The following is a 23,541-nucleotide window of genomic DNA, read 5'->3' as shown; positions in this document are numbered from 1 at the left end:
CACAGTCTCGTGGCTCAGCCGCTCCGACCCCTAAATGGCCGTTCGGGGACCTGATGACGATACCAAAGGCTGGGTTTCCCACCATTTCCCTTTGGGCGGACCCAACGTCAGCAAAAGGGAATCCCATGACCACCAGCCATTATGGGCATTGTATCGATATTGGTCACTTAAAGGCCTCATCCCAGAGCCTTGCTTTCGTTCGTGTCAGGATGCCCACTCTCTTCATCCTCTTTAGTTGTATCGCATTTTTGGCAACTGGGATGTCAGCACAACCTTCGGCGACACCCAATACAACTGTCTCTCAAGTCGTCACTGTTACAGTAACTGCAACGCCATCACCACAACCGTCAACTTGTCCAGTGTGCTTTAACTGCAACACCCAGGTTGGTCGTTGGCACGCTGATCTCGCGATTTTCTCTATTTATATTAATATTCTTTTGCACAGGGATGCAAGAATTTTGGAACATGTAAGGGAGCGGTCTGCAGCTGCATCGATGGCTTTGGGGGACAGGACTGTTCGGAAACAAGTGAGTCCCTTTTTGCGTCCCATCCCAGATAGCGGTCGCCATATCTTATGAAATGCACATGTAGCTTGCGGATCACCGAACCAAGCTCCTGAAAATCGTGCAATTCGTGCGGCAAACTCCACTTGCCAGTGCGATGATGGTTTTACCGGTGTAAATTGCAATGGTAAGCCGAAATCACGCATGCATGCACTGTACCCAAACTGTGGTTGCTTACGACGAGACTGTGTATAGTGTGCACGCGAAATGATGTTTGCAAAGGAAAACCAGGCAGTCCAGCCGGCCAGACATTAGTGTGCAATAAGGACTCTGTAACTTGGAAGGAGTCTCACTCCTATTGTGAAGTAACAGGTGAAAATAAATGTCATCATCACAGTGTGATTGTTTGTATTCTGATTCTCATTGGAAAAACTTGCAGAACCATTGTTGAAAACGGTTTACCCGTTGGACAGCTACGTGACTTTTGATCGTAATCTGGGGACTGGCGAGGCTTACGGCATCTGTGAGTCCATCGCTTAGTGATGCTATTCTCAATATGTGTACTGATGGCCCAAAAGTGTGGTACACCGGCATTGAACAGTTTGCGTGTAAAGCAACTGATTGTTCTCAGGATCGCTTAGGTATGAAAATGATTTATGAAAGGTTATAGTAAAGGTCTGTGACTCACGGGACGGTTCAAACAGCCGATACAATGAAATTCAAATGTTCTACTCTGAAATGTAATTGCGATCCGAAAGCAGCTTTTTGCGGTGGCCCCGGTAAATCGATCGATTTGAGTGGACCCGTCAACGGTGCTTCTGGCGGACTAGAGTACACTTGCCCTCGGTCGAGTAACGGAACGGGAGATTGTCATCTCAAATGTAGGCCGCTATCTGCGTTTTACTACTCTGTGGGAGTATCATGATCTCATAAGGACCGTAGTTGAATTTTTGGCAGGAATCTTCCCATCAGGAATTCGGCTAAGCAATTGCATGCACGGGGAGTGCGCTCTGCCCTCTGACGACCCCGGTGATCCTTCTTCTGAAGTAGGTCCATCGTCAGTCGCGTCGATCTTTTTCTATGAATGTATTTGGGGTCGGTGCTAATTGTGTACTGCCACGATCATGCTACAGAGTGCCGGAAAACTCACGACTGGAGCAATTGCTGCAGTTTCCACGTTTGGGGGCATATTGGCAGTTTTTGCATGTGGTAAGTGTTCTTTGCACAGGTACCATCCGCGCATAGCACGATGTTGATCGCTTATGATACGGTTAGCGTTGGTCTTCGCCTGTATCAAACGGGCAAAAGCGAAAACGTTACCCGTGCCGCCTACCCGAAAAGGAGTTACTATAACTTACCGCAACCTGAACTATAGCGTTGGTAAGCTCGCAATCGGTCGGCATCTGGCTCGCTTGACCTGTCTGATGAATTGTGACTATCTAGGCAAGAAAAGGATATTAAGCGATATTGGAGGCGAAGTGCATGCTGGTCGTGCATTAGCGGTGATGGGACCCAGTGGTGCCGGTAAATCAAGGTAATAATTTCATACGTGGATTTCGTTAGGGTCCGCCGCTGAGCCTTTCCTCATACTGTACTTCAGCTTTTTGGACATTTTGGCTGCAAAGTCCAAACGAGGAGAATTAGAAGGATCGCTCCTGGTTGACGGCAGCCGTATCAGCCGAATGCAGTATCGTCGTTTGATTGGCTATGTTGACCAGGACGACTGCTTAATGGAAACCTTGACTGTACGCGAGACGCTAATGTTCTCTGCAAATCTTCGATTACCCGAGTCGATGACACGCCAAGCGAAGCGCGACAGAGTTGAGGAAGTGATTTCTCTACTTGGTCTGAGTCACGTAGCAGATTCAAAGGTTGGCGGCCAGACGCGACGCGGTATAAGTGGGGGTGAAAGAAGAAGAGTGAGCATTGGTGTCGAACTTGTCACTAGTCCAGCAGTACTATTTCTTGATGAGCCCACCAGGTGATTATGTGATTCATAGCGTCTTTAACCATTCGGAGCTAACCGACTTTGTAGCGGTCTAGATAGTTACAATGCTCACGCCGTGATGAGAACCATATGTGACCTCGCTCACAAATCAAAGAAAACAATCATATTCACTATCCACCAACCGCGATCTGATGTTTACGCCATGTTTGACGACATCCTCCTATTACGAAACGGTGAGATTATGTACTCTGGAGCATCAAAAGACATGGAAAAGTATTTTGCCTCACTCGGTCATCCCTGCCCCCCGGGGTATAACATTGCGGACTGGGTTCTTGATTTGGCGAGCGGATCTGGCGAAACAGGCGCGGAAATGAAGGAGGTGAATGTGCGAGAGGTGTATGGAAGTGATGACTGGGAAATGAGAATTCGACGAGGCTCGCGCATATCAAAACAGTCAACCGGTAATGTTACAGTGGAAAATCCGAATGCGCAGATTAAAAGGGCAAGCTCCTCTGCGATACTACTCCAAGATTTGGATGGCTCACATAACCGCGACTATGAAGAGGTTGCCTATGAAAATATGTATTCTCTTGGCGATAGAAACTCGGTGTCTAGTAACGGCAGCAGAGACGCGGATGCTAGAGTTGGGTCCGCTAAAGGCGCCTATACAGTGAGCTTTTTAACTCAGTCTGGCGCATTGATGGCGCGGAATTGGAAGAACTTATGGAGAAGACCCACACTTTGGGCGACGCACATGGGAATTGCTATTGTGCTTGGAGCATTTGTGGGTGGGCTATATTGGCGGTCGGACACATCGCTGGGCGGTATCCAGAATCGATTGGGCTCCATCTTTTTCCTTATGAGTTTACTTGGCTTCTCTGGTTTAAGCGCCATTGGTGTACGTATTATATACTGATATGTGACATGTCGTTCACAGGCTAAACAAAGTTTATTTTTTGACCAGACTCTAAATCAAGAGCGCCAGCTGTTTGTTCGAGAGCGTGCCAACGGCTTCTATGGTCCTCTACCCTTTTTCTTATCGAAAATCATTTTTGATTTAATTCCGCTACGCATCATCCCCGCAGTTATAATGGGATCCATTGCGTTCTTTATGGTCGGCTACACATCAGATGCCGACCATTTTATACGCTTTATTGGGGTTCTATCTTTATTTGCTGCAAATTGTGGATTATTTTGTATGGCTGTCGCGTGTGCTGTGAAAGATATCGGGACAGCCAGCTTGGTAGGAAGTATTGCGTTATTATTCCAAATGCTTTTTGCTGGCTTCCTTTTAAACCAAAGTAAGAAGAGCGGTGGCAACGAAATTCATTCGGGACTCATCACTCACATTCTTCTGCATTCATCAGATCAAATTCCTACTCCTCTTCGATGGATACAGTATCTCTCTCTTTTTCGATACGCATATGAGGCGCTCGTGGTTAATGACATATCCGGATTAACGATCGTAGATAACGTCTCAGGTCTCGGAGTGAACGTCCCTGCATCAATAATTTTGGATAAATTCGGATTTGACAGGGGAGCGTTCGTACGAGACGCCATGATTGAAGTTGCGTGGTTCGCAGGGTTCTTGGCATTGATTGCCATATTAATAGTGTTGCATGTTCGAGAGACTAGGTAGTTGCAATTTAATTAAAACTCGGGATGCAATAGGTTTTTGGTTGGTACTCGTTAGCGTAGGTTATTTGCATTTGTATTTATTATCAACAATATCCATTCTGGTCGTCTACCAAAATATCTCGCAATTTATATGTCCTTTTGTATGGTATGCGTGGAACCTCGAGATGCACCTCTCTTCCAGCATCCCATGGGCCTTCCGATGCAACCCTATTAAAATTTATAGATATCGCTTTCCTTGTATCTATGCAATGGGAAATGCACAGCCGTTAGCATTATGAGCCGTCGAATCTAGTAGGGCTCATCGCCCAATCTCCGATCAACATAATTCAGAGACTTACCCAAGCTTTTTCAGAATACCGCCAATCTCTCCTTGACTGTAGTCTGGCGCCTTGGTGCCGGATATCGAAGCCAGCATCTGATTAGGTCCACAAATGAAGACTTTGCCTTTACCCGGTGCAGGACAAGCTTCCTTAATCACTCCCTCTCCAATGTAGCCCACGCCTCCACGCCAACCGATTGGAGGTTTCTCCACGAAATAGCGCACTTCAAATTGCTCGGGATGCTTCTTGGCAAGGGCGTCAAAATAGTCCTTTAGAAGGATATCTTCCTCGGCGATATTGGCAAACACCAAAGTCATTTTGGTCTTGTCGGCAGGGTTCGAGAGGATTCGCTGAATGAGTTGCATCATGGGTGTAATGCCTGTAGAGTGTCAATAGTATTAAGCACGACTCAACACAGATGTGCGCGTTGATGTCAGAATACTCGGTTTACCTGTTCCACCAGCTAGCAATCCAATGTGATTGAACTCGTTGGCTTTGTATTCGTATTTCTTGATTGGTCCTTTCACATCTAGCGTATCTCCGGGTTTGAGAGAGTGGATATGGGTAGACATAGGGCCATCTGAGACAAGATCACATGGCATTAGCAGCATATTCGACATTCTGAGTTGCGACACATCACCACGCACTAGGATATTGTTTGACGATGAGATCAAAATAGCCAGTGTAGCCATCAGCAGGGTCTTCCACCGGAGTATAAGGGCGAATGACAACGTTCGGCTTTCCATTTTCTTTGACGCCGTTAACGTACTTTGTCACAACGCAAGAAGCGGTTGGGAGACCAAGCTCTGTAGTTCCCTCAGGGAGGGCGAACCTGATTTTGCGTAAAAGTTCAGCTGTCCTGCACTGAAACCCAGCGATACTCTTGGCTGATATGAATTCCATCTTACCGGAAGCGTTTCGTGTTATGGTTAACGTCAACAACCTACGAAGCACGTTGAGGTGGGTTCATAATGGATGCATTCATTGACAACCTCGTAGTTACCTCTTTCAGAACAAAGGGTAGGAATGTTTTCCCGTCCAGAGCAGCCACAGGATTCTCCGCTGCCTTCTTATCCAATCTTGCTTTGATTCTTGCTTGTGTTTCCAACTGATTCTGGTTGTAAAAGTAGTACGCTTGAAAGAAGGAGCATGCTTCAATATACAAGTTCGGCCCCCTCTGCTAAAGCATAAGGTCCCCAAGGAGATCTCTCAGGAGGAAACCTCTTGATGGAAAGCCTCTCACTTACCACCACCAGCAACCCCTCCAGGCAATGCAACAAATTTCAAGAAATTGTTAAAGCCATTCCCACTGCTTGGAGGTTTCGCACTAGCATCAGTTGCCATTCCCCGTGTTAGGTGGACATTGCGAAAGGTAAACGCTCTTGTACAGGCCCGGAAAAGCATTGTGTGAAAGATGTGGATGGAAAAAAAATGCAGATGGTCAATCTCGTCAACGCGATGGGAGATGACGTGTTTTCACAGATTGCAGCAACACAAAAAGTTTGAAATTCCAAAGAATCAATTATAAACAAAACACATCAATCACATCATAAATCCCGCAGCAGGCGTTCCATTCCTTTGCAATGCAAGGACATTTAACTTTGCCCACTCCAGTATTGGCCTTGTTGCCTGCCTTGCCCGTAGATATTTGCCCCTTGATACTGGTGATGCATCTGGAGGTACGGGTTGCCAACTTGCGCTGGTTGTTGAGAATGTAGCCCAGCAAGATGTTGCTGATTATAGTACGACCCTGGCCCGCTTGGAGTACCAGTTCCAGTTGCTCCGGTGCCAGCACCTTGTTGTTGGGATCCAGTAGCAGCTGTCGGGGTCTGGTACTTGTGAGCCTCATATGTCTGGCGTGGGGGTCGGTTCCCTGACTGAGCTTTGTAGTCTTGCTGTCCAGCGGATTGCGCTGTCTGGCTATTTGGACCCGCCTTATTCTGAGCACTTACACCCTGCATGCCGCCTTGATGCAGTCCGAAGCTCTGAAAGCTCTGCTGAGGGATTCCGCCGTATACGCCCTTATATTCGTGACCACCAAGACCCGCAGCCAAATCATCGTACGATCCTTGCTGGTAAAGTTGCGGTTGATGTTGGCCTTGGTGCTGTGATTGACTGTGTTGTTGTCCAGTCGTAGAATATCCATAGCCAGAGTTCGATGCAGCCCCTGCTTTTGGTGTCGCCGCGGCTCCAGTGGTAGGTTGTTGAGATTGCTGAGGATAGCCAGGGTACATGGACTTATTTACAAACGGCTGCCCGTACGGAGAACCTTGGTACGACGGAAACTGGTTCATATGATAGTACGGGTAGTACGGGTATGGGAGAGGGTACCCTTGCTGTGGCTGCGGCTGCTGCTGTTGTGGCGGTTGCTGCGATTGCTGTTGCTGCCCGCTGGAAGGAGATGCTTGACCTGTCTGAGATGCTTGCTGCCCGGTGGTTGCCTCTTGCCCCTGATACTTTGAAGGAGCGGCTTGTTGATACGCTGCTGGATCGTAGTATCCATGCTATACCCCATGATAATCTTCTGTGAGCACTATCGTCTGTAGGATAGAATCTAACAACTACCCACCATCATTGCTGCCCTCGATTGAGCATCAGAACCGTACAGAGCAGAATATTCGGCAGGAAGGTTCCCCATATGTCCCAGTCCGAAGCCTGAAGCCGCTGCAAGCTGCTGGCTTGGGAAATACGAACCATAAGGAGCCACTCCATTCGGCAAGCCAGGGGCAGCTGGACCAGTCGAAGGGAGACCGACAGGTAGGCCGTCAGCTTGCTTGCCTAGACCGGACTGCAGTCCAGATGCTATTTGCGGCATCATGGATGAAGTAGCGTTAATGCGACTATCACGCGCTCCTTGTTGCTGCACCTGTTGCTGGTGTTGCAGTTGGTGCTGCTGGAGATGCTGAGGTGCAAGTCCAACTTGGGGAGCACCAGGGTTGAGCTGCTGGGGCGCGGCAGCGCCAGGTGAAGGGCCCAATTCTGACGTTGGCGCTTTCGCACTACATTGTAACAAAGAGTCATTGACATGATAAAGAACAAACTTACACAAATTTGAAAGTACCTTTGTACGCCCGACTGAGCTGTTGCAGACTCCTTTTCGTCTTCCTCAACGTCCGAGTTGCCACCCAATCTCAACGAGCCGAATTGTACACCAATAGACGAGAGACTAGCATTCGACGGCATAACAACAGCAGCATCTTGCCTTAGCTTCCTGCCGCTAAATGGTGCCGGTCGAGCCTGCTTGAAGCCTGGTGGTGCAGATGCTTTCCCAGCCGTAGTGTCTTCCTTGGGCTGAGCTGGTGCCTGTACCGGCGTCGCCACCGCAGAGCTCGGCTTGGGAGGGCTCGAAGGTCGAGTTGCCGCCTTTGATACCGACGATGGTGCTGCGATGGGGGACTTTGTCTCTGGTTCAGGAGTCTTCACGGCACCCATCCTGTTCGAATCTCTGACCGGGCTCTTGACGGGACTAGCTGCGCGAACTGGACTTGGGACCCGGACGGGACTGAGGTTTTCCGACTCTGATGCAGGAGCTGGGCTTTTAACCGAAGTGGACTGTTTCGGCTCCGACTTTGGTACAGCTACTGGGACAGGTTCTGGCCTAGAAGTTGATTTCTCACCTGGTAAGCGACGTTGTCTTTTGCACAGAATGGAAACACTAAAATGCATACCCCTTCACAAGAGCAGCCCATGACTTTGGCTTCGCCGTGACTGGTGCAGGAGCCTTCACAGTTTCCGCCGCCTTTACAGGCTTCCCCTCAGGTTTGACGGCCTTTTTCTTTTGCTGAGTTGCCACGTTTTCAGTTTGAGGACTGGCACCCCAAGCTGTAGTCCGTTCTGGCTGCACGTCAGCACTCCAACTATCCGTTTGAGCTGGTGAGGCTCCACTCCAACCATCGTTTGTCGCAGGCTCTCCTCCATCAGCAGCATCATCTTTAGCTGTTTCTCCCCAGTCGCCAGTGACTGGAGCATTTCCCCATTCGTCTGTGGATGTGCTCTCCCCTTCAGCCTTCGCTTCTCCCGCTTTGTGTGATCCATTCGTTGGGCGTCCACCTCGGAAACCTGTTTCAGCTGTGAGTTCCCAATGCGACCAGCAGAGAGACCATGCTCTTCACCTACCACCAAGCATAGCACCTCCTCGACCGCCGCCTCGACCGCCTCGACCGCCACCACGGCCACCGCGACCAGCATAGGTGCCTAAATCCTCGATTTGTTCAGCAAAAGGAAAATGGCATTATTCTACACCAATGGTCCACTTACCACCACGCGCCGGACGAGTAGTTTCACGAGCTCCAAATTGCTTTGGAGGGCGAGCTGGCCGCTCAGACGTAGCCACTCCTTCACTGGCAGGCGCTGCTTGTTTAGGTTTTTCCTTTCGCTCACGCTTTTTGACTTCACCCCATTGTTCGGCATGTCCTGCAATATGAAAATAGGTTAACACTAGTGTTCGATTTTGGTACAAATGGAGAGGCATTGCAAAGGAGCTGGTGCAATCTCCACACCACATTTGACGGCATCGACCAACCCTATGCCAGATTGCAGTGGCAGATTACCTTCAGATATGCGTCCAATTGCGAGATCCAAGTCACCCCCTACTTCTTCGAGGGTTGCTACAAGGTCGGCATCGGACCATTCGCTAAACAATTGCTTCAGAGATTGAAGTTCCTGCGCGTAAATCTTCTTCAGTTGTAGGATGTGCTCATCCAATTGTTGTTGTTTGTCGCCTCCGCGACGCTGCAGATTTTGACTCGTTCTGTCGGTAAAGGCCATGTCCAAGTGTTGAGACCGTTCCCAAGACAGATACAAGCGGGAGAAGAGGATTCTACGGGTGTAGGGTAAATGGGTGTGCGATCAGGCTATTTTGTTTTGATTGCAATGCTGCGCTGGAGTTGGGTGTGTGCCACCCAAGGATGAGATGATTTCCCGGGAGCAAAGAGCTGTACTGTAGCAAGCTTTCTCTGCGAGAACCAGTTCCAAAGGCCAAAAGAAATGCTGCAGATGGAAAACAAAAAAAAAGCGACAAATGGAAAAGCGTTGAAGTCCAAAAGTCCGAAAAACCACGCGACCAAAGAAAGCCGTTGATGGAAAGGGCCCTTTTGACTGTTGATGGGCGATGGCGACAATTTCTGTTGCTATAGTAACAGATCACGGGGTCTCTTTCGTGTCTCTTTCCAAATAGAGTTATATGAACAATCCGCTTGGACGCGCGGTCGCCTTACGTCAGCCAGCAGATTATAATGATGTCAACGGTTTGCATGGGTGGAGTATATAAAGCAAGGGTAAGGTCTTTTGTATGTGTGATTATTCTTCCACCATGTATCGCATGTTGAGTCTACGTTTTGCTCGGCCAGAGTTGATGCGCGGGATTAGAGGCGATGGGCAATGGGCGTCCGTGCTGCCAAGGAACTATAGTGCGGCCGGATACGGCAACAAAGACCTTCACCCGAAAGACCAAAAGGAGGAGGTGGGGGAGACGCATACCCAGCGCTTCAAGAATGCGCACCAACAAGAGGCCACTTCCAGCAATGTAAAGTCAAAGGGTAACCGACAGTCATCTGCAAAAGATGACATTCCCCCGCCGATCAGCGACCCTCATTCGACCGCACCCACTGAGACCGAGAGGTTGGGAGGACCGAATCAGAAAGGGACCGGAAGCAAAAAGGGCACCTATACCCGGACGTGAGATGTTGGTCCAGATAGTCAAGTAGATGACAAGTAATGAGCGTGTGTCTTGCATTAGGGAGGCATATGTATTATAAAAACTCGTTGAGAATAGTAACGTGTTCCTCGTCTATCCTTTAGCGTATATATATATATAATGGTATTTCTACATTCTTTAGTTGCTCACCAATCTTTGCGCTCGTTGTGCTCGCTGCTCCGATCCATGGCACCCCTCCACAGCTCCTTGAAAATCTTCCCCTCAACCACCGTCGTCTGTAATATCGGGCGCACGTGACATGATCGAACTCGTCCATACCAATTGCCATCCACGGACGGATTTCGATGATAAATGATAATGTTTCCTGCATACTTGTGACCTGCCATCTCGTGAGCATTGCATTTGCAAGTGGAACGTCCAACTTGTGCAAAGCACTTACCTCCGAAATGGCTGCAACCATATACAAATACTTCCCCAACCAATCCCATCTCCTCCACAGCTTTCCGAAACTCGTCTACCAGTAGTGGTCCCGCCACCCCACAGCGCTTGTCCCGTTTCTTATGTGTGCAAACGAATATCCACGCTCGTCCTGGAAGTGGTGTATTCGGAAAAGTTGCGGGAATTTGGTTATCAACCAAAAGGGATTTAACAAGTGTAGGAGCCTCGGCAGCTGAGACAAAATCAACAGATACGAGTTCAGGAAACAGAAATATTTGAGCCATCTTCTCCACTTTTTGGCTTTTCTTCTGCTCTTCCTCTTTAGTACTGTCTTCAACGCTCTCATTTACCACCGGATCGCACGCAGTAACTATGGTCCTGTAGCCGGCCTTCCCGGCCCATTGGTCAACTTGTCCGCCGACGACCTTTACCATTCCGTCGCTGAATTCCAGGCGCTCCTGCCAGTCCTTTGATCTGCCTTCTAGCACCATAATATGGCGCTTATATGGCTTCATGGTTCCCACCAGTTCTCCTCCTTCAATCTTCTTGGCGAGATAAGCAGGTATCTGAGGGTGAGCTGTGCATGGCTCCTCGCAGGTGCTGCATGGGTCTTCTGTAAAGGGAATAGAGGATGGAAACCGTTCTTGTGAGCCTGACCCACTAATGTTCGAAACGAGGTTCGTGATAAAGTTCATAATTTGCGTTTGTGGGCAGAGGAAGACCAGCTTCTGTGCTTCATTTCGAATATTCGAAATCATGCGTGGCTGTGCCACACACATCGGACTATTGGAACCTCACGCTGCATTTGGCCTCTTCCCCCGTGGGAACAAAGCTGATCTTTACCCGAAAACCACCTTGTGATTGGAGCTCACCGCTTGATAGTGTATTTTGGAGTCGGTACATAGTTGGGGAATGGAGTAATATGCTGATTGCGGTGGGCTCCAACTTGATGGAACCTCAGAAACCGGATGCGAAAGAGCCAGATCAGGACACTGCAAACTCATTACGACATGCTATCGCTTCTGATGTTGGACGCCAAGACCACCATCGCGGCAAAGGAAGGAGGGGAAGATTGTATGACCATTTGCGGGGACTTCTCGATGGCCTTTTACTCCAACTTTCAGCGGCCGCCTTGTTTGTCAACCCTGACCGTACGTTGCCCATAGAGCAGCTTAGTTCAGAGGTCACCACAGCGTATGAGCGGTCGGAGAAGAGACCAGACGGATTAGATATGCTCATTGAGAACAAGAGTATACCTGCCCAGGAATCAAACGGATCTGGAACCTCCAAAGATCGCGCAGACGACCAATTTCTAGCCGATGATGATCCTCACGGAACTGCACCAAAATACTCAAGAGATGAAGTAATTACTGCACTAATGTCCATGTCTGTGATGCGTCGGAGTTTTCGAAAGTTTTTAAAGGAAGCTCGGCCTGTCGTGTTCCTCGAAGGAGAATATTGGGGTATTTCTCTTTCAACACAGTCCCCCTACACAGCTAGCTTAAAGGTGGTGAAACCTGGTAATAAGGCTCTAGATAGTATTGTCGGCAAGAATTCTTCTCGAAAGCAAAGGGAAAGAGCAAAGCGAGAAGGGGCGATCACCTCTGTGACATCCGAGCAAATTGAAATCGCTAGGATTGCACGGGACATCGAAAGTGATAAGGCCAAAGCATTGAGCGAGGGAAGATACGTGGATTTAAATGATCCTGTTGCTGAACCGACCTCGGAGCTTTCTCCAGGAGATCTGCACGCACTGGGTACCACTCTACAAGCTCTGTACCAGGTGAGGTTCGTTGGGAGAACGAGATTATTAAAGAATGCAAACCGAATTGACCCTTGTATAGAGCTTGCTCCCTCCCGCAAATGCGGTTCACATCCGCAATCGATTCCTTGGACGGCTCCAGAATATCGTGGATTGGAACTACGGAGAGTTCGTAAACTTGCGAGCACAATTATTTGGCTCATCCGTTAACAATCTCGGATTTGCTTCGTCGGACGTCGATGTGACCTTGGAGCTCCCAGCATCGCATGATTTTGACCCTAAGCAGCTGAAAGAGTGGACAAGCATGTATCGTCTCGCCAGGGTTTTGCGACGCAACGGAATGCAGCAGGTGGTACCGGTACAAGGAGCAAGAGTACCGATATGCAAATTTTATGATCCCAAAAGTGAATTGCATTGCGATATCAACTTTGGAAATGTCCTTGGAGTGCACAATTCAAGACTATTAAAGACCTACACTGAGATCGACCCGCGGGTGAAGCCTCTCATCATGCTTGTTAAACTGTGGGCGAAAAACCGGGATGTCAATGACTCAGCAGATGGAGGTGGGTATGGAAGTCTCCCTTTTGCCAACGCTCTCTCATGGATATTGGACCATTTTGTTTATCTTCCTGTTTCAATAGCAACAATAAGCTCCTACGCATACTCCTTGATGATCTTGAATTATCTTCAGCTACGCGGTATCATTCCTTCCCTACAACTATTGTTCGATGGCCCTCAAAACATTATGATGGTCCCGAGGCAACAATCGATGCCACGACGAAAACCCGAAAAAGGTAGGCCCTGGAGGGCAAAGCTCCAAACCAATAAGGTCACCATTACGGAAGAGCAGTCAGTCAATGAATTGCAATCGCATATGGAGACTCTTTCCATCGAGACCCCTGCGGTCGATTGCGTGGAGGATAGTGGACTTCAAGATGAACAGCTGAATGAACTTCAAGATGAACAGCTGGTGGAAACGGAGTGCGTTGAAGACCAATTGGAAGATGGCGGAACTGGCATGGAAGAGGATGAGCAGATTATTGGCACCATGAATCAGAACATGTTGATGGCCAACGTTGCGTTCCTTGATGACGTTACCCATCCCAGTCTCAAACCATACGTGTCTCGATTCGCATCCCTTACCTCTGCCGATATTTGGTGCGGTAAGGATGGTGTTGCATCTCTGTTCTATGGCTTCTTGCGATTCTACGGTTGGGAGTTCCGCTATCGCCCGGATCGAATTGTTTCGGTGCGCCTTGGCAAAGTGCTCGACACGGTTACGCCGGACTTGGAGCATTGGATGAAAAAACCTGGCTTGAAGTTGATTGTGGAAGATCCTTTCCAATTGGACCGAAACTGCACAGGTGTGGTAATGGATCCAGGGAAAGTCGTGACAGAAATGCAACGGGCAGTAAAATGCTTGCATCAGATAGAAGATAGTCAGCAGAATGTGCGCACCGTCATCGCTGAAGTCTTTGAGCAAGTGCCACATCTCAAAGAAAAGAAACGCAATTTAGCCCCCAACCGCGTTTTCGGGCAGTTTTCCGACAGCGAACGCCCTGTCAATGTGGAATTAATGGTGCAAGATCTCCGCTCCGTTCTTGGTGACCTGCGGGACAGGTCACCCATTTTTACAGAGTCTAGACCGCCCGTCAAACCTCCCGTCAGAGAACAGGCACGTCCGCTCCATCTGTCAGGAAACATAAACGATGAAGATTTAGGAGTCCCATTATCACGGAAGGCATGGCAACAAGGGAAGCGAGTACCTAAAGCTCGTCCCGAAGGTGCAGGAAGTGGGACAAAACCTTTCAAGACCGCAAATCGTGCAGATTCAGTGCGGATGAAAGGATCACAAGAGCAAATGACGAAAATATCCTCCTCTCCAAGACCTGTGCTATCACCTCCCACCACGAGTACGCCCAAGGCGAAACCACGGACCCCAGTAGGAAATCAACCACAAAGTGAACGACCGAGAGAGAAAGGGAATACAAGATCTACACCAATCCAGGCAAACAACGAGCACCTGGGCGGAAAACGGAATAAAAAGGGAACGCAGAGGCACAATGATCCTATGACCGTCTCACAGGGCCATGTGAATATCGTGATTGAAGTAAAAAAATCCATAGAGCCTCCAAGTAGCTCCCATCATCCGCAAGCTGAACAAGAGATAGACAGTAACCAGAATCTTCAGCTAGTACCAGTGCGCAAGGCGGTGAACAGCGGTCAAGCGCTTACTACCAAACGCAGCTCAAGTGGACTGAAAAGGTGTTATCTTTGCGGTGATGTGGGACATTTAAAAAAGAACTGTCCTGGAAAGAAAAAGTCTTGATGACTGTAAATAGAAATCTTTAGAAATAAGATGAACTCTGATGAGAAGGTGTTAGGTCTTTACCGAAATCGATTATGGAGTTGTGACAGAGTACGCATACGCAGTGACATTTTGAGTAGAGTCCTGGCCAAACCAGCAAATCCGCCCAATGAGGGAACTCCCATTGCGACGGCCTCTCTCATTTTCTTCTCCTACCATGTCCATTGTAGTTCGTTTGTTGCCATCTCATTGCGATGCCAAAGTCAACATCCATAGCAACGTTTTCAGGACAGAATTGATTCTCTCATTTTTGCAGAGCTAAAATCAAGAGCAAAACCAGCGCAGACTGTAAGCCCTGTTCGCTTCGAACGAGGACTGTTTGCTAATTGGTTTATTATTGCCGTAAGCTCCTTGTAAACTATGAAAAGTTCATCGCCCGTAAGTGAATGTACTTAAAGGAGGTCAGTTACGTATGACATTCAATGGAAAGTACCGAACCGCAAAGGTGAGCCTGTTGAAATGTACTGTTAGACCGTATTGCCCAGTGGTAGATTTCCAAACTTTCAACCTTACGTGGTCGGAAGGTCAAGACAAAAAGGAACGGCTATGGGTGCACAGAAGGTCCTTTGGGACTCTTAAAAATCATGCTCTTGCAAAATGCAGTGTTGAAGCAGACAAATCACCTTTATATTTGACTAAAACAGAGTTAAACCCTGGCCGTTCGCAATCTTTCCATACCCATTCTCTATATATTGTGCAGAAGGGATTCATCGGCTGATGCGCAAGCATCGCATACGGACTCAAACATGCAACTTTTTGTTGGTCTTTTATTACAAGCTCTATACTTTGTCGCTGGTCCCTTGATACATCGCTGATGATGATCGCTCGTGCACACAACAAGTCTCAACCTGGGCGATTATGGTGAAGAAGGTGGGGAAATACTGCGAAACGAACGATAGTCTGTATACACGAACATGGGCTGGATTAGAGGTCCTGGTTCAATTCCATTTTTGTCAATGCTTTAATTGAACAAAGAGATCTCTATGCAAGTGAACCTTTGCTCATATTGACAATGCTTCCTTTTTGGCATCATCATCGTCACTGGACTCCACATTCCCTCATAGTCGATAATGCTCTCTTCGTCTACCAGCTCTACCAATGCCGTGAGGCATGAGGATAACGAGAATATACTGATGGTTGGCTGCTTGGCGTTAATGAGTGTGTCCAAGACTTGGTATGGCATTTACCCTTTTACAATTCTCTACAGGTGGGGACGCAGTCGGTACGAAGGAGATGAAAAAAACTCACCTGGGATTCTCTCCTTTATTCAAAAGCACTGTCATCTTCTGAACCGAGATCGCAGGACAACAATACGCATAGGATTACAAGTGGTGCCTGCAACTACTCCCCCTACTGCTAGAACTGCGGTGTCTGATCTGTTTCTTGAACAAATTCAGAGAGTGCAAGGTATAGGTTTGCAGCACAGAGCATTTAGGATTAGTGCTACTTTTAAGTACTGGAAGCCACAAATATTAGCTAAAACAAATCATGCAACCCTCTCGGAACCCTAATTTCTACCTCGCTTGGAAAGGTTATGGTTTGAATACCAGAATCATCAATCAACTCTAGCTAATTTATGCAAGCTATATCCTCTCCTACCTCCAAATCTGGGCAGCTTCCACCTAGTAAGAGCCACTTGCGCTACGAAAGAATAAATGACAAAATATCGCAACCCAGCAAACGCTACCACCTATCGTCACTCTGTGGATGCCACCATGATAGCTGAAGCGGTGAGTCTCCCTTCTACACAATAGCGCCTTCTGCTACTCCTTAGTGTCGTGGATTGTGTCGGAAGCCTCCTAATGTCCTGCAGAAAGGTCTAGTTCTCAATACAGCGACAGTGTCGACTAATTAGTGACCTGCAAGTCGAATTTTGATGCTGGACTCCTGCCCCAAGCGATGATCTTTATGGACGGACAGATATTATTGAAACGAGTTGCACTATAAACTTGCAGATATATTCGTGCAAACTAAACTAAAAGAAGAGGACTACAGTGAAACAAAGAGGGGAAGAGATCCCAGGTCTCGCTAGAACAAGAACGGACACAAGTCGTGCACCCATTTTCTCAAATGGATGATTCAATATCAGCCGTGGCGGTAGGGGAAACAGCGGGCTTCGGGTTGCTTTTACCGCTGGCCGCACTTTGCCTTGTAGGGTTCGAACTTTTGGACCCTGTGGTCTCCTTGTGCGTGTTGAACTGGACTTCAACAGCTCCGAGCATATGGAAGATGTTTGTGAGTTCCCTGATAACCCAATAGAAAACCTGTCTTAGCATTGCACTTGGTAAGAACAATAGTTGCTGTGGTTATACCTAAACACGATGGTCGTAAAGAATTGGTTTTTCTGTCCGTATACGGCGGCGCAAATTTGGAAAACGACAGCGATGAGGATGTGGATTGATGTCTTCATAAGGATCCTGGTGTACGCATCCGTTTCTGTAAACCCTTGGACTCCCTTAGTGCGTCTAATAGATCATACGAGCAGTAGGCGGGATCAATGTTTTAATACAGTTAAAGTCGAGCTCAGCCATGGAGGAAATTGCAAGTTCCCCTACCGAATGGCGGCATAGATTGGCATGCAGAACAGGTAGAGTTGTAGGAGATCGTTCGCGATACCGGTGAGGGCAATAAAAATGGAACCCCATCCGTAGTCAGAGGAGCAGAGACCTGACGGACGCACTAAGAATCGAGTGATGTACGTTGAGCAAATTAGGCACTTGACCTACCATATTGCACCGGCACACGGACAAAGGTATCTACAGTCAACAAGAGATCGGTGATGCGCGAAATACCCGTCACTAGAGATTTCGGAATTGGCATGGTGCGTTAGAATGGCTGCCAACAGCTAACCAATGGCAAATCTTGAACACTTACATGCAGTCAGCACAACCGATGCAACCAGTTGAAGCTTGGTCTTTGAATTAATGTACCAAGCGCCTTAAAAAAAGATCCATAAGTCTCGCATCCTCGAAAGCAAAGCAAGAAAAGGAAATTCAAGGACCGGTACTCACGGACATAAAGAACACCATCCAACATGCACGAATGCAGCACCCACATTGCATAAACTGCCCGGGCCCACGCCTTGCAATCGTGAACCCATCCCTCTGCAAACAGCGAGACCAGAAGGCAGTCTACGATTGCAAAAATGATGTGGCCCATCAAGGTAATGTTGAGCCAGTTCCACGTATTATTGGACCTTTTCAAATCTGTAAACAAGAGCGGTAAAAGGGTAAGTAGCCTGGTAAATGAATTGGGATACATTTAAAGTTTACAAAGAATACATACACGCAGTTCCCTTGACGAACATCAAGGCTAAAATGCCTATTTCGACATGATAGGCAAACTATCCGAATTATGATTCAATTGGGTAACCGTCAGTATCTGGCAAGGGCAGATATTCGCTGGACGAATGATTCCAGATAACTCACACACCTTGAACATGAAAAGCATACCCGAAAAGTCATCAACTTTGTCCATGATTGCTAGATCTGGAGCGGAATACAGGGAGAAACAAGTGTAATGCGATGCTTTCTACGTAGGACGTGATGGCGGAGGGGAAAACCAAAAACTCCAGGGTTCATATACACCTGCGGGTTCTTGATGTGGAGCTTTTGAATCTGCCCACAATCGGGGTCTGGAGACATCACATTCGAAAATCCCATTTGAAGTTGATAAGAATAAGTCAAACAAACGCAGGGTCGAAGCTTTGTTTGCATGCATTGTTGGGATACTGACTCTGGAATCCCCTAAGAAGCACAGAGATCGCGCAGAAGCCCACAATCGGGGTCTGTAGACATCAGTTTTGGAAAAATCCCATTTGGATTTAATAAGAACAAGTCAAACAAACGCAGGGTCGAAGGTTTGTTTGCATGCATTGTTAAGATACCCTGCCTCAGGATTGCAATCCTCTGAAAAAGACAGAGATCGCCCAGAAGATCTGGAAGCATTTTTCCGTCTACGGGATACCTAAATTTAGAGTTACTCCTGAATCGAGAACTAGGGTTATGTGAAATTGTGTTGACGTGTTTTGTCATGGATGTTATTTTCTCTGTTATTGGGCATTGTTTAGCGAATCACCATGGGGAACGGGATAGCTGACTGTTTACTTGGAAAACGTGGATAGTGACCTAGGGGCGATTATAGAACCGAAGCTGCGTACTATTTTCGAATTGACTGAGAGCTCAGGAATAGCACAATTTGGAAACAAAATGTCTACTGGCCACTTTAGACATTCCAAACTGTACAGTTGTTTACCATTGTGTTTGTAATAATTTGGTACGATGGTGCCCCAAGTAGTCTGTATATGTATTGTGCGCTAAACTCAATAGCCCGCATTCAATATCGATTGTCCCTCAGGACCCTAACCTTGCTCAGTCAGCATCAGAGTATCTGACAAAACAGGCATGTAGAGCAGGGTTGCCATGATGACCGTAAACACCCGCATTGCACACTTGGCCATCTCCGTCATCAAACGGGGCTTGTAATATGATATTACAAGCAAGGTCGGCCTAGGGAGACGAAAGGATTAGGTTCCATGAACACCTGCATATGCTTAATTCTAATGCCCAATGACTGTCTTGCGCGGGAGACACCATGCCCAATCATCCTTGTTCAAAGCCCTACTTTCTCCACGGGAGAACGGGTCTTGGCATCCGCTTGGCAGCCGCTGCCCCATACAGTCAGGAACGATGAATGGCATGGGGGCCACTAAAACCTTTCATATCGGCAAGTGTCCGTCGTTATTTTCTACGTACGCCCAGCCAGCCAGCAAGGGGGTAATGTTTGTGTTTTGTTGGCAATGATTCAAATCCGGAATAGTAGTCGTGTCCCTCCCGTTCATATACCGCATTCGGGAAGAGTGTTCAATCGTACAGTGCACATGTCGTCGCGTCGTTTGTTTGTCGTTCGGACATCGGTTTATTATGGCACGATACGCTTGCCCCAATCATCATCTAAGTGCGAAAAGGAAACCAAAAGAAAGAAAAAAAAGTAGTTTTGCTTGTGGCAGCTTGTCCCTGGCGGTTTCCCCCTTAACCTCCCCCTGGTGGTCGTCATCCAAAGGCGGGCAAACGGTGGCAAGAAGTAGGAACTCAGTTGTACACAGGGGCTGAGCAGCCGCTTCCTTCTCCTTCTCTTCTCTCCTTCCCTCGCATGCTCTCTCTCTCTCTCTCGATGTGATCGGTCCCTTTTTTGTGAATGAGGCTTTTTTTTTTGTTGACAACCTTTTTGGTTTATAGAATCTTGTACTTCACTCCGAGATGTAGTGTGCTTTTTTCGTCTTCTTGCGTCCTTTATCAATTTTGACTTGCAGCTGTTGGGTGGGGGGGAAATGTGGACACATTTTCCTGAGCCATCAATGAATGACAAAGAGGGTTGGCCCAATGTTACATACCTCGACGACATAAAAGGGAGTTTGTCGCCTATTCTCGCGGTTCTTTTCGTTAACGACGAGCTCTATTTTGAACGATTGCCATTCCTCCATACAATTGATTATATGCTATCCATACTGCCCAACCCTACCCTCTTTTGTGCGTTGCAAGTGATTCCCTCTGCCTGACGTTCTGTAATGTACTCGCGAGCACACCATCCCGCCCACATCCATATACCCTCCACGGCTTTCTCGCCTTATACGTCAGGTCCTTACACTGCGCCCGTCGGCGGTTCGCATCCTCCAGGCCAGCCATACTTTGAAATACCAGTCTCCATCCCGCCCTCTCCTGCCCTCTCAGAATCATCTTTACCGCTCCCATCACCGTCGCCAACCGCTTCCCCTTCACCTCAAATAGGCCCCAACAGACATCTTGCTTCTGGTGCTAGCGCCTCAAATGCAGTAAACTCGGGTCATCGACCATCGTCTAGAGATGCCATCAACGCGGACAAGCCGATTGAAGCGTCGGCTGGACCACAAAGTCTAACATTTGTTCTTTCAACAATGGAGGATGTAGCCGAGCAGATTCAACGCGAGGAAAGCGCCCCAAAGAAGCGAAGATTGAAAACCAAGGATTGGCAACGTGACATTCTGATTAGAGTCTTTGAGACGGAAACTACCATGCCGGATCCTGAGCGGCGAAAAGAGATTTCTGATGTTGTCCGAATGAGCCCGCGCGCGGTCCAAGTCTGGTTCCAAAACCGTCGAGCCAAGGTCCGGGCAGAGGCGAATCGGTCAGGCTCTGGGATACCGGCCGCGAGAAGTCTGGCTGAATTGCCAGTCCAGTCTATTCCTGGCGGAGATGGTGTAGAGGCCTACCATCAAGCATCACTGCAAGGTGGTGACATGCAAATCAGTGGCAAGCCTGTCGCTTCGGATGCTGCTGGGGACTTGCTTGCTCAACAGCAAATTGCGTCTTCCATCCGAATAGTCGAACCAAGCAGAATGCACGTTCCTCTGCAAGGTGGCATATCCGCTCGATACGGTCCCATGTCCCACTCTGACGTCCCATCTCACACTGTTCCCTACTCCTCACCATCGCCAATGTATAATACTTCTGAAGATTGTTCGACCTATCATGATCCTGACAGAGCAAATCTGTCCCCTGAATCGCACTTTCAAGTTACACCTGATCGAACTCACCCAAGTCCACGCCAGGGATTGGCATCCGGGCATTACCTCTTGCCAATGCCACCTCGACGAGCCATCAGCCTTGATTCATCCTTCCACGTCTATCCACTCACCAACACGTCCTCTGTAGCACCACGGCCGATATCGTCGTCCGGTTACTCGCCGATTCCTCATCTGGGTGACACATTTTCGACATTTGGGTCGTCCAATCCCCATCAGCTAGTGGGAGTAGCCGCTCCGCAAATGATGTACCAAAATAGCCGGAACGCAAGTCCCGTCATGGTGAATCAAGACTATTTGGAGCAGAGTGCTTACCCACAGAACTGATCTGTGGGCCATTATTTATGTACATTTGTTACGTAGAAACCCCGGATGGGCGATAAGAGTGCTGGATTGCCAAAAGTGCAGTAAACTAGGCTGAATTTGTTGGTTTGTAAAGATTATGTAGGCTGTGAATACTACAGGCGTGCGTAGCTGGTCTGCGCTTTTAAAGCAGTGAACATTGCAAAGTGAGATACACTGTACTGTCCTATAATTCATTCTCTACTCACTAGCCGTATGCCGAGGAAGAATGAGTATCATCGACTACAGCCATCCTTATTTGCTATTTCTTTTCCACTCGTTTGATGACCGCAAAAGCAGTGACCATGAAGCCCCGTTTGCAACCCCCTAATTTGATCGACTCTTGTAGTTGGGTTGTTGCGTAAGATCATCATCCAAGACCCAATATAATCAACATTTTAGCGATTCAAAAGAGAACAAGATTGACAAATGGAATAGTTTTCGCAAAAGAGATGTTTAGCAATATAGAAATGATATGGGAAATGAGGACCAGCTTCCAAGACCATCGCCATCTCCAGTCAAGTTCTTTGGCAATATCATAGCCTCCATCCATCCCATACGCACATTGGAATAAAAAGAAAACCTTCAAGGGTCTTTGGTCAGCTGGCCTTCGCTTGCGCTGCTTTCATCAACACAAAGGAAAACCCGGTGAGCGATGACTGCGAAAGGCTTGATAAAAGGCTTGTGTGGAAGGCGGTTGCGTTCATGTGTCATGATGGCCATGTACTTAAAAAGATTTCCGATCAGTCAACTACGTTTAAATTGAAAGAGGAGCTACTTGGACTTTTCTCAAGCTCACAAGCTGCAACCTGCTTGCTTGTTGTTGTTGTTGTTGTTGTTCTTGTTGTCGTTTATAAATGCCCTGCTCTGCTTCTCCCCTCGTCTGCTTGCAACTTTCTGGGAGCATCAAAACGTGATGGCTCCCAGGAATGGAGGGGAGGCAGTCCAGGTAGAGGAAAACAAACACAGAAAGGCACCCGGGAATACTCTCACAGGTATCTTGTCAAATCGCTCTTTTCATGTTTGCATGGTTTGTTAATATATTTGCTTTACTAGAGTAGGGATCGTGTTGCACTGGAATGATCGAGGAGATGCACAGACGACTTGGTTCTTCGGTTTCGCCCCATGAATGAAACTCGGCCGAATGCGCGGCGACAGATGTCGTTTTGTCTTGACGGATTCTCTTTTGCCTGGATGGTCTCAGGTGAGTGTTCTTTATTCTTTCACTCTAAAAGCAATCGCTGACATTTCTCATCCTAAGACCTCAGTCATCCCACAAGCGTCTTGTCCCGCTTCACTGCGTTGGTCGGTCCCAAATCTGACAACATATTCAGACGATGCAAACAGCAACATCGCAACATATCGGACGACCATCTGACACGTCACAATATTGCATTGCGACCATGGAGAGGTATTGTGGAGAGGTACATGCCTCACCACTCCGAACCCCCGAAACGGCTCAACACCCATCGTATCTCGTGGGATGGAGATTACACTGCAGGAATCTCCAGAGTGGTAGCCAGTAGTTAGTTGATCCCAAAAGCAGGATTGAGATGGTTAAATATGAAGTACATGTATAGATAGGTGGCATGTAAAGTACTAGCCAATATATATAATTCTAATCAACATACTGCTGTGCTTGTCCGGTAACAACAATCGATACAATTTGTATGTGCCATTGCACGTTGACCTCTGAAAGTTGCATAGTTTGGCAAGTTCGGCAAACCTGTAGATTATCAGAATACAACTCGCTTCCTTCCTAGATCTGCCATAAGGATGTTGGCAACACAGAGGACATTACGAATAACTTGCAAAGTTTCTGGTGTTTCGGCCGGACCATCGAGCTTCAGTACCTCATATGTTTGTAAAAGTACAATAGAATGACTATCATGATGGCAGGCAAGTTGATTTGTTTGTCATAGGACAGCCTGACCGGTTGCACACTTGGTATTGCCCATGTCTCAGTGCCCATTTCCCCAGCCGGCATTTTGTCATGTCGCGGATAGC

General features: G+C 47.8%; 7 protein-coding genes across 7 annotated transcripts; 4 read left to right on the top strand and 3 right to left on the bottom strand.

Annotated features, from left to right (window-relative positions):
* Positions 1 to 34: 34 nt before the first annotated feature.
* On the top strand, positions 35 to 4,090 carry SPPG_05345 (uncharacterized protein; the record flags this gene model as incomplete). The annotated part of the gene is made up of 16 exons (XM_016753563.1): positions 35 to 106; positions 174 to 383; positions 446 to 527; positions 592 to 690; positions 759 to 875; positions 943 to 1,026; positions 1,082 to 1,144; positions 1,208 to 1,384; positions 1,446 to 1,549; positions 1,637 to 1,712; positions 1,779 to 1,883; positions 1,947 to 2,037; positions 2,104 to 2,484; positions 2,539 to 3,349; positions 3,416 to 3,752; positions 3,819 to 4,090. 16 exons carry the CDS (start codon positions 35 to 37, stop codon positions 4,088 to 4,090), a joined length of 3,081 nt encoding a protein of 1,026 aa, XP_016608010.1.
* A 333-nt stretch (positions 4,091 to 4,423) lies between these two features.
* On the bottom strand, positions 4,424 to 5,753 carry SPPG_05344 (uncharacterized protein; the record flags this gene model as incomplete). The annotated part of the gene is made up of 6 exons (XM_016753562.1): positions 4,424 to 4,788; positions 4,861 to 4,989; positions 5,057 to 5,241; positions 5,318 to 5,352; positions 5,413 to 5,543; positions 5,657 to 5,753. The coding sequence occupies 6 exons, from the start codon at positions 5,751 to 5,753 to the stop codon at positions 4,424 to 4,426; spliced, it is 942 nt and encodes a 313-aa protein (XP_016608009.1).
* A 251-nt stretch (positions 5,754 to 6,004) lies between these two features.
* Positions 6,005 to 9,176, bottom strand: SPPG_05343 (uncharacterized protein; the record flags this gene model as incomplete). Its single annotated transcript, XM_016753561.1, has 7 exons — positions 6,005 to 6,913; positions 6,979 to 7,408; positions 7,471 to 8,007; positions 8,078 to 8,468; positions 8,526 to 8,603; positions 8,667 to 8,822; positions 8,960 to 9,176. The coding sequence occupies 7 exons, from the start codon at positions 9,174 to 9,176 to the stop codon at positions 6,005 to 6,007; spliced, it is 2,718 nt and encodes a 905-aa protein (XP_016608008.1).
* A 516-nt stretch (positions 9,177 to 9,692) lies between these two features.
* On the top strand, positions 9,693 to 10,238 carry SPPG_05342 (uncharacterized protein). The gene has a single exon (XM_016753560.1). It carries the CDS (start codon positions 9,700 to 9,702, stop codon positions 10,087 to 10,089), a length of 390 nt encoding a protein of 129 aa, XP_016608007.1. The 5' UTR covers positions 9,693 to 9,699; the 3' UTR covers positions 10,090 to 10,238.
* Positions 10,135 to 11,215, bottom strand: SPPG_05341 (uncharacterized protein). Its single transcript, XM_016753559.1, has 2 exons — positions 10,505 to 11,215; positions 10,135 to 10,444 (listed from the first exon to the last, which is right to left on the bottom strand). Exons 1-2 carry the CDS (start codon positions 11,196 to 11,198, stop codon positions 10,251 to 10,253), a joined length of 888 nt encoding a protein of 295 aa, XP_016608006.1. The 5' UTR covers positions 11,199 to 11,215; the 3' UTR covers positions 10,135 to 10,250.
* A 111-nt stretch (positions 11,216 to 11,326) lies between these two features.
* SPPG_05340 (uncharacterized protein) lies at positions 11,327 to 14,650 on the top strand. Its single transcript, XM_016753558.1, has 3 exons — positions 11,327 to 12,286; positions 12,348 to 12,828; positions 12,907 to 14,650. The coding sequence occupies exons 1-3, from the start codon at positions 11,426 to 11,428 to the stop codon at positions 14,592 to 14,594; spliced, it is 3,030 nt and encodes a 1,009-aa protein (XP_016608005.1). The 5' UTR covers positions 11,327 to 11,425; the 3' UTR covers positions 14,595 to 14,650.
* Positions 14,651 to 19,812: 5,162 nt separating this feature from the next.
* On the top strand, positions 19,813 to 21,738 carry SPPG_05338 (uncharacterized protein). The gene has a single exon (XM_016753557.1). The coding sequence runs from the start codon at positions 20,200 to 20,202 to the stop codon at positions 21,517 to 21,519; it is 1,320 nt and encodes a 439-aa protein (XP_016608004.1). The 5' UTR covers positions 19,813 to 20,199; the 3' UTR covers positions 21,520 to 21,738.
* Positions 21,739 to 23,541: the final 1,803 nt, after the last annotated feature.

Source organism: Spizellomyces punctatus (genome assembly GCF_000182565.1).
Source record: "Spizellomyces punctatus DAOM BR117 chromosome Unknown supercont1.8, whole genome shotgun sequence".
In the NCBI taxonomy this organism is placed as follows: Eukaryota; Fungi; Chytridiomycota; class Chytridiomycetes; order Spizellomycetales; family Spizellomycetaceae; genus Spizellomyces; species Spizellomyces punctatus.
Note: the sequence above shows the minus strand (reverse complement) of the source record. Positions and strands in the feature narration are given on the sequence as shown.

What these genes read in the sequence shown, in the direction of transcription:
- SPPG_05342 (XM_016753560.1), top strand. Translation starts at nt 9,700, where the DNA reads ATGTGTGATTATTCTTCCACCATGTATCGCATGTTGAGTCTACGTTTT.
- SPPG_05341 (XM_016753559.1), bottom strand. Translation starts at nt 11,198, where the DNA reads ATGAACTTTATCACGAACCTCGTTTCGAACATTAGTGGGTCAGGCTCA. An exon ending in TGGTTGCAGCCATTTCGGAG is followed by an intron (nt 10,445 to 10,504) that starts GTAAGTGCTTTG and finishes ACGAGATGGCAG; the next exon opens with GTCACAAGTATGCAGGAAAC.
- SPPG_05340 (XM_016753558.1), top strand. Translation starts at nt 11,426, where the DNA reads ATGCTGATTGCGGTGGGCTCCAACTTGATGGAACCTCAGAAACCGGAT. An exon ending in CTCTACAAGCTCTGTACCAG is followed by an intron (nt 12,287 to 12,347) that starts GTGAGGTTCGTT and finishes ACCCTTGTATAG; the next exon opens with AGCTTGCTCCCTCCCGCAAA. An exon ending in CAATGACTCAGCAGATGGAG is followed by an intron (nt 12,829 to 12,906) that starts GTGGGTATGGAA and finishes CTGTTTCAATAG; the next exon opens with CAACAATAAGCTCCTACGCA.
- SPPG_05338 (XM_016753557.1), top strand. Translation starts at nt 20,200, where the DNA reads ATGTACTCGCGAGCACACCATCCCGCCCACATCCATATACCCTCCACG.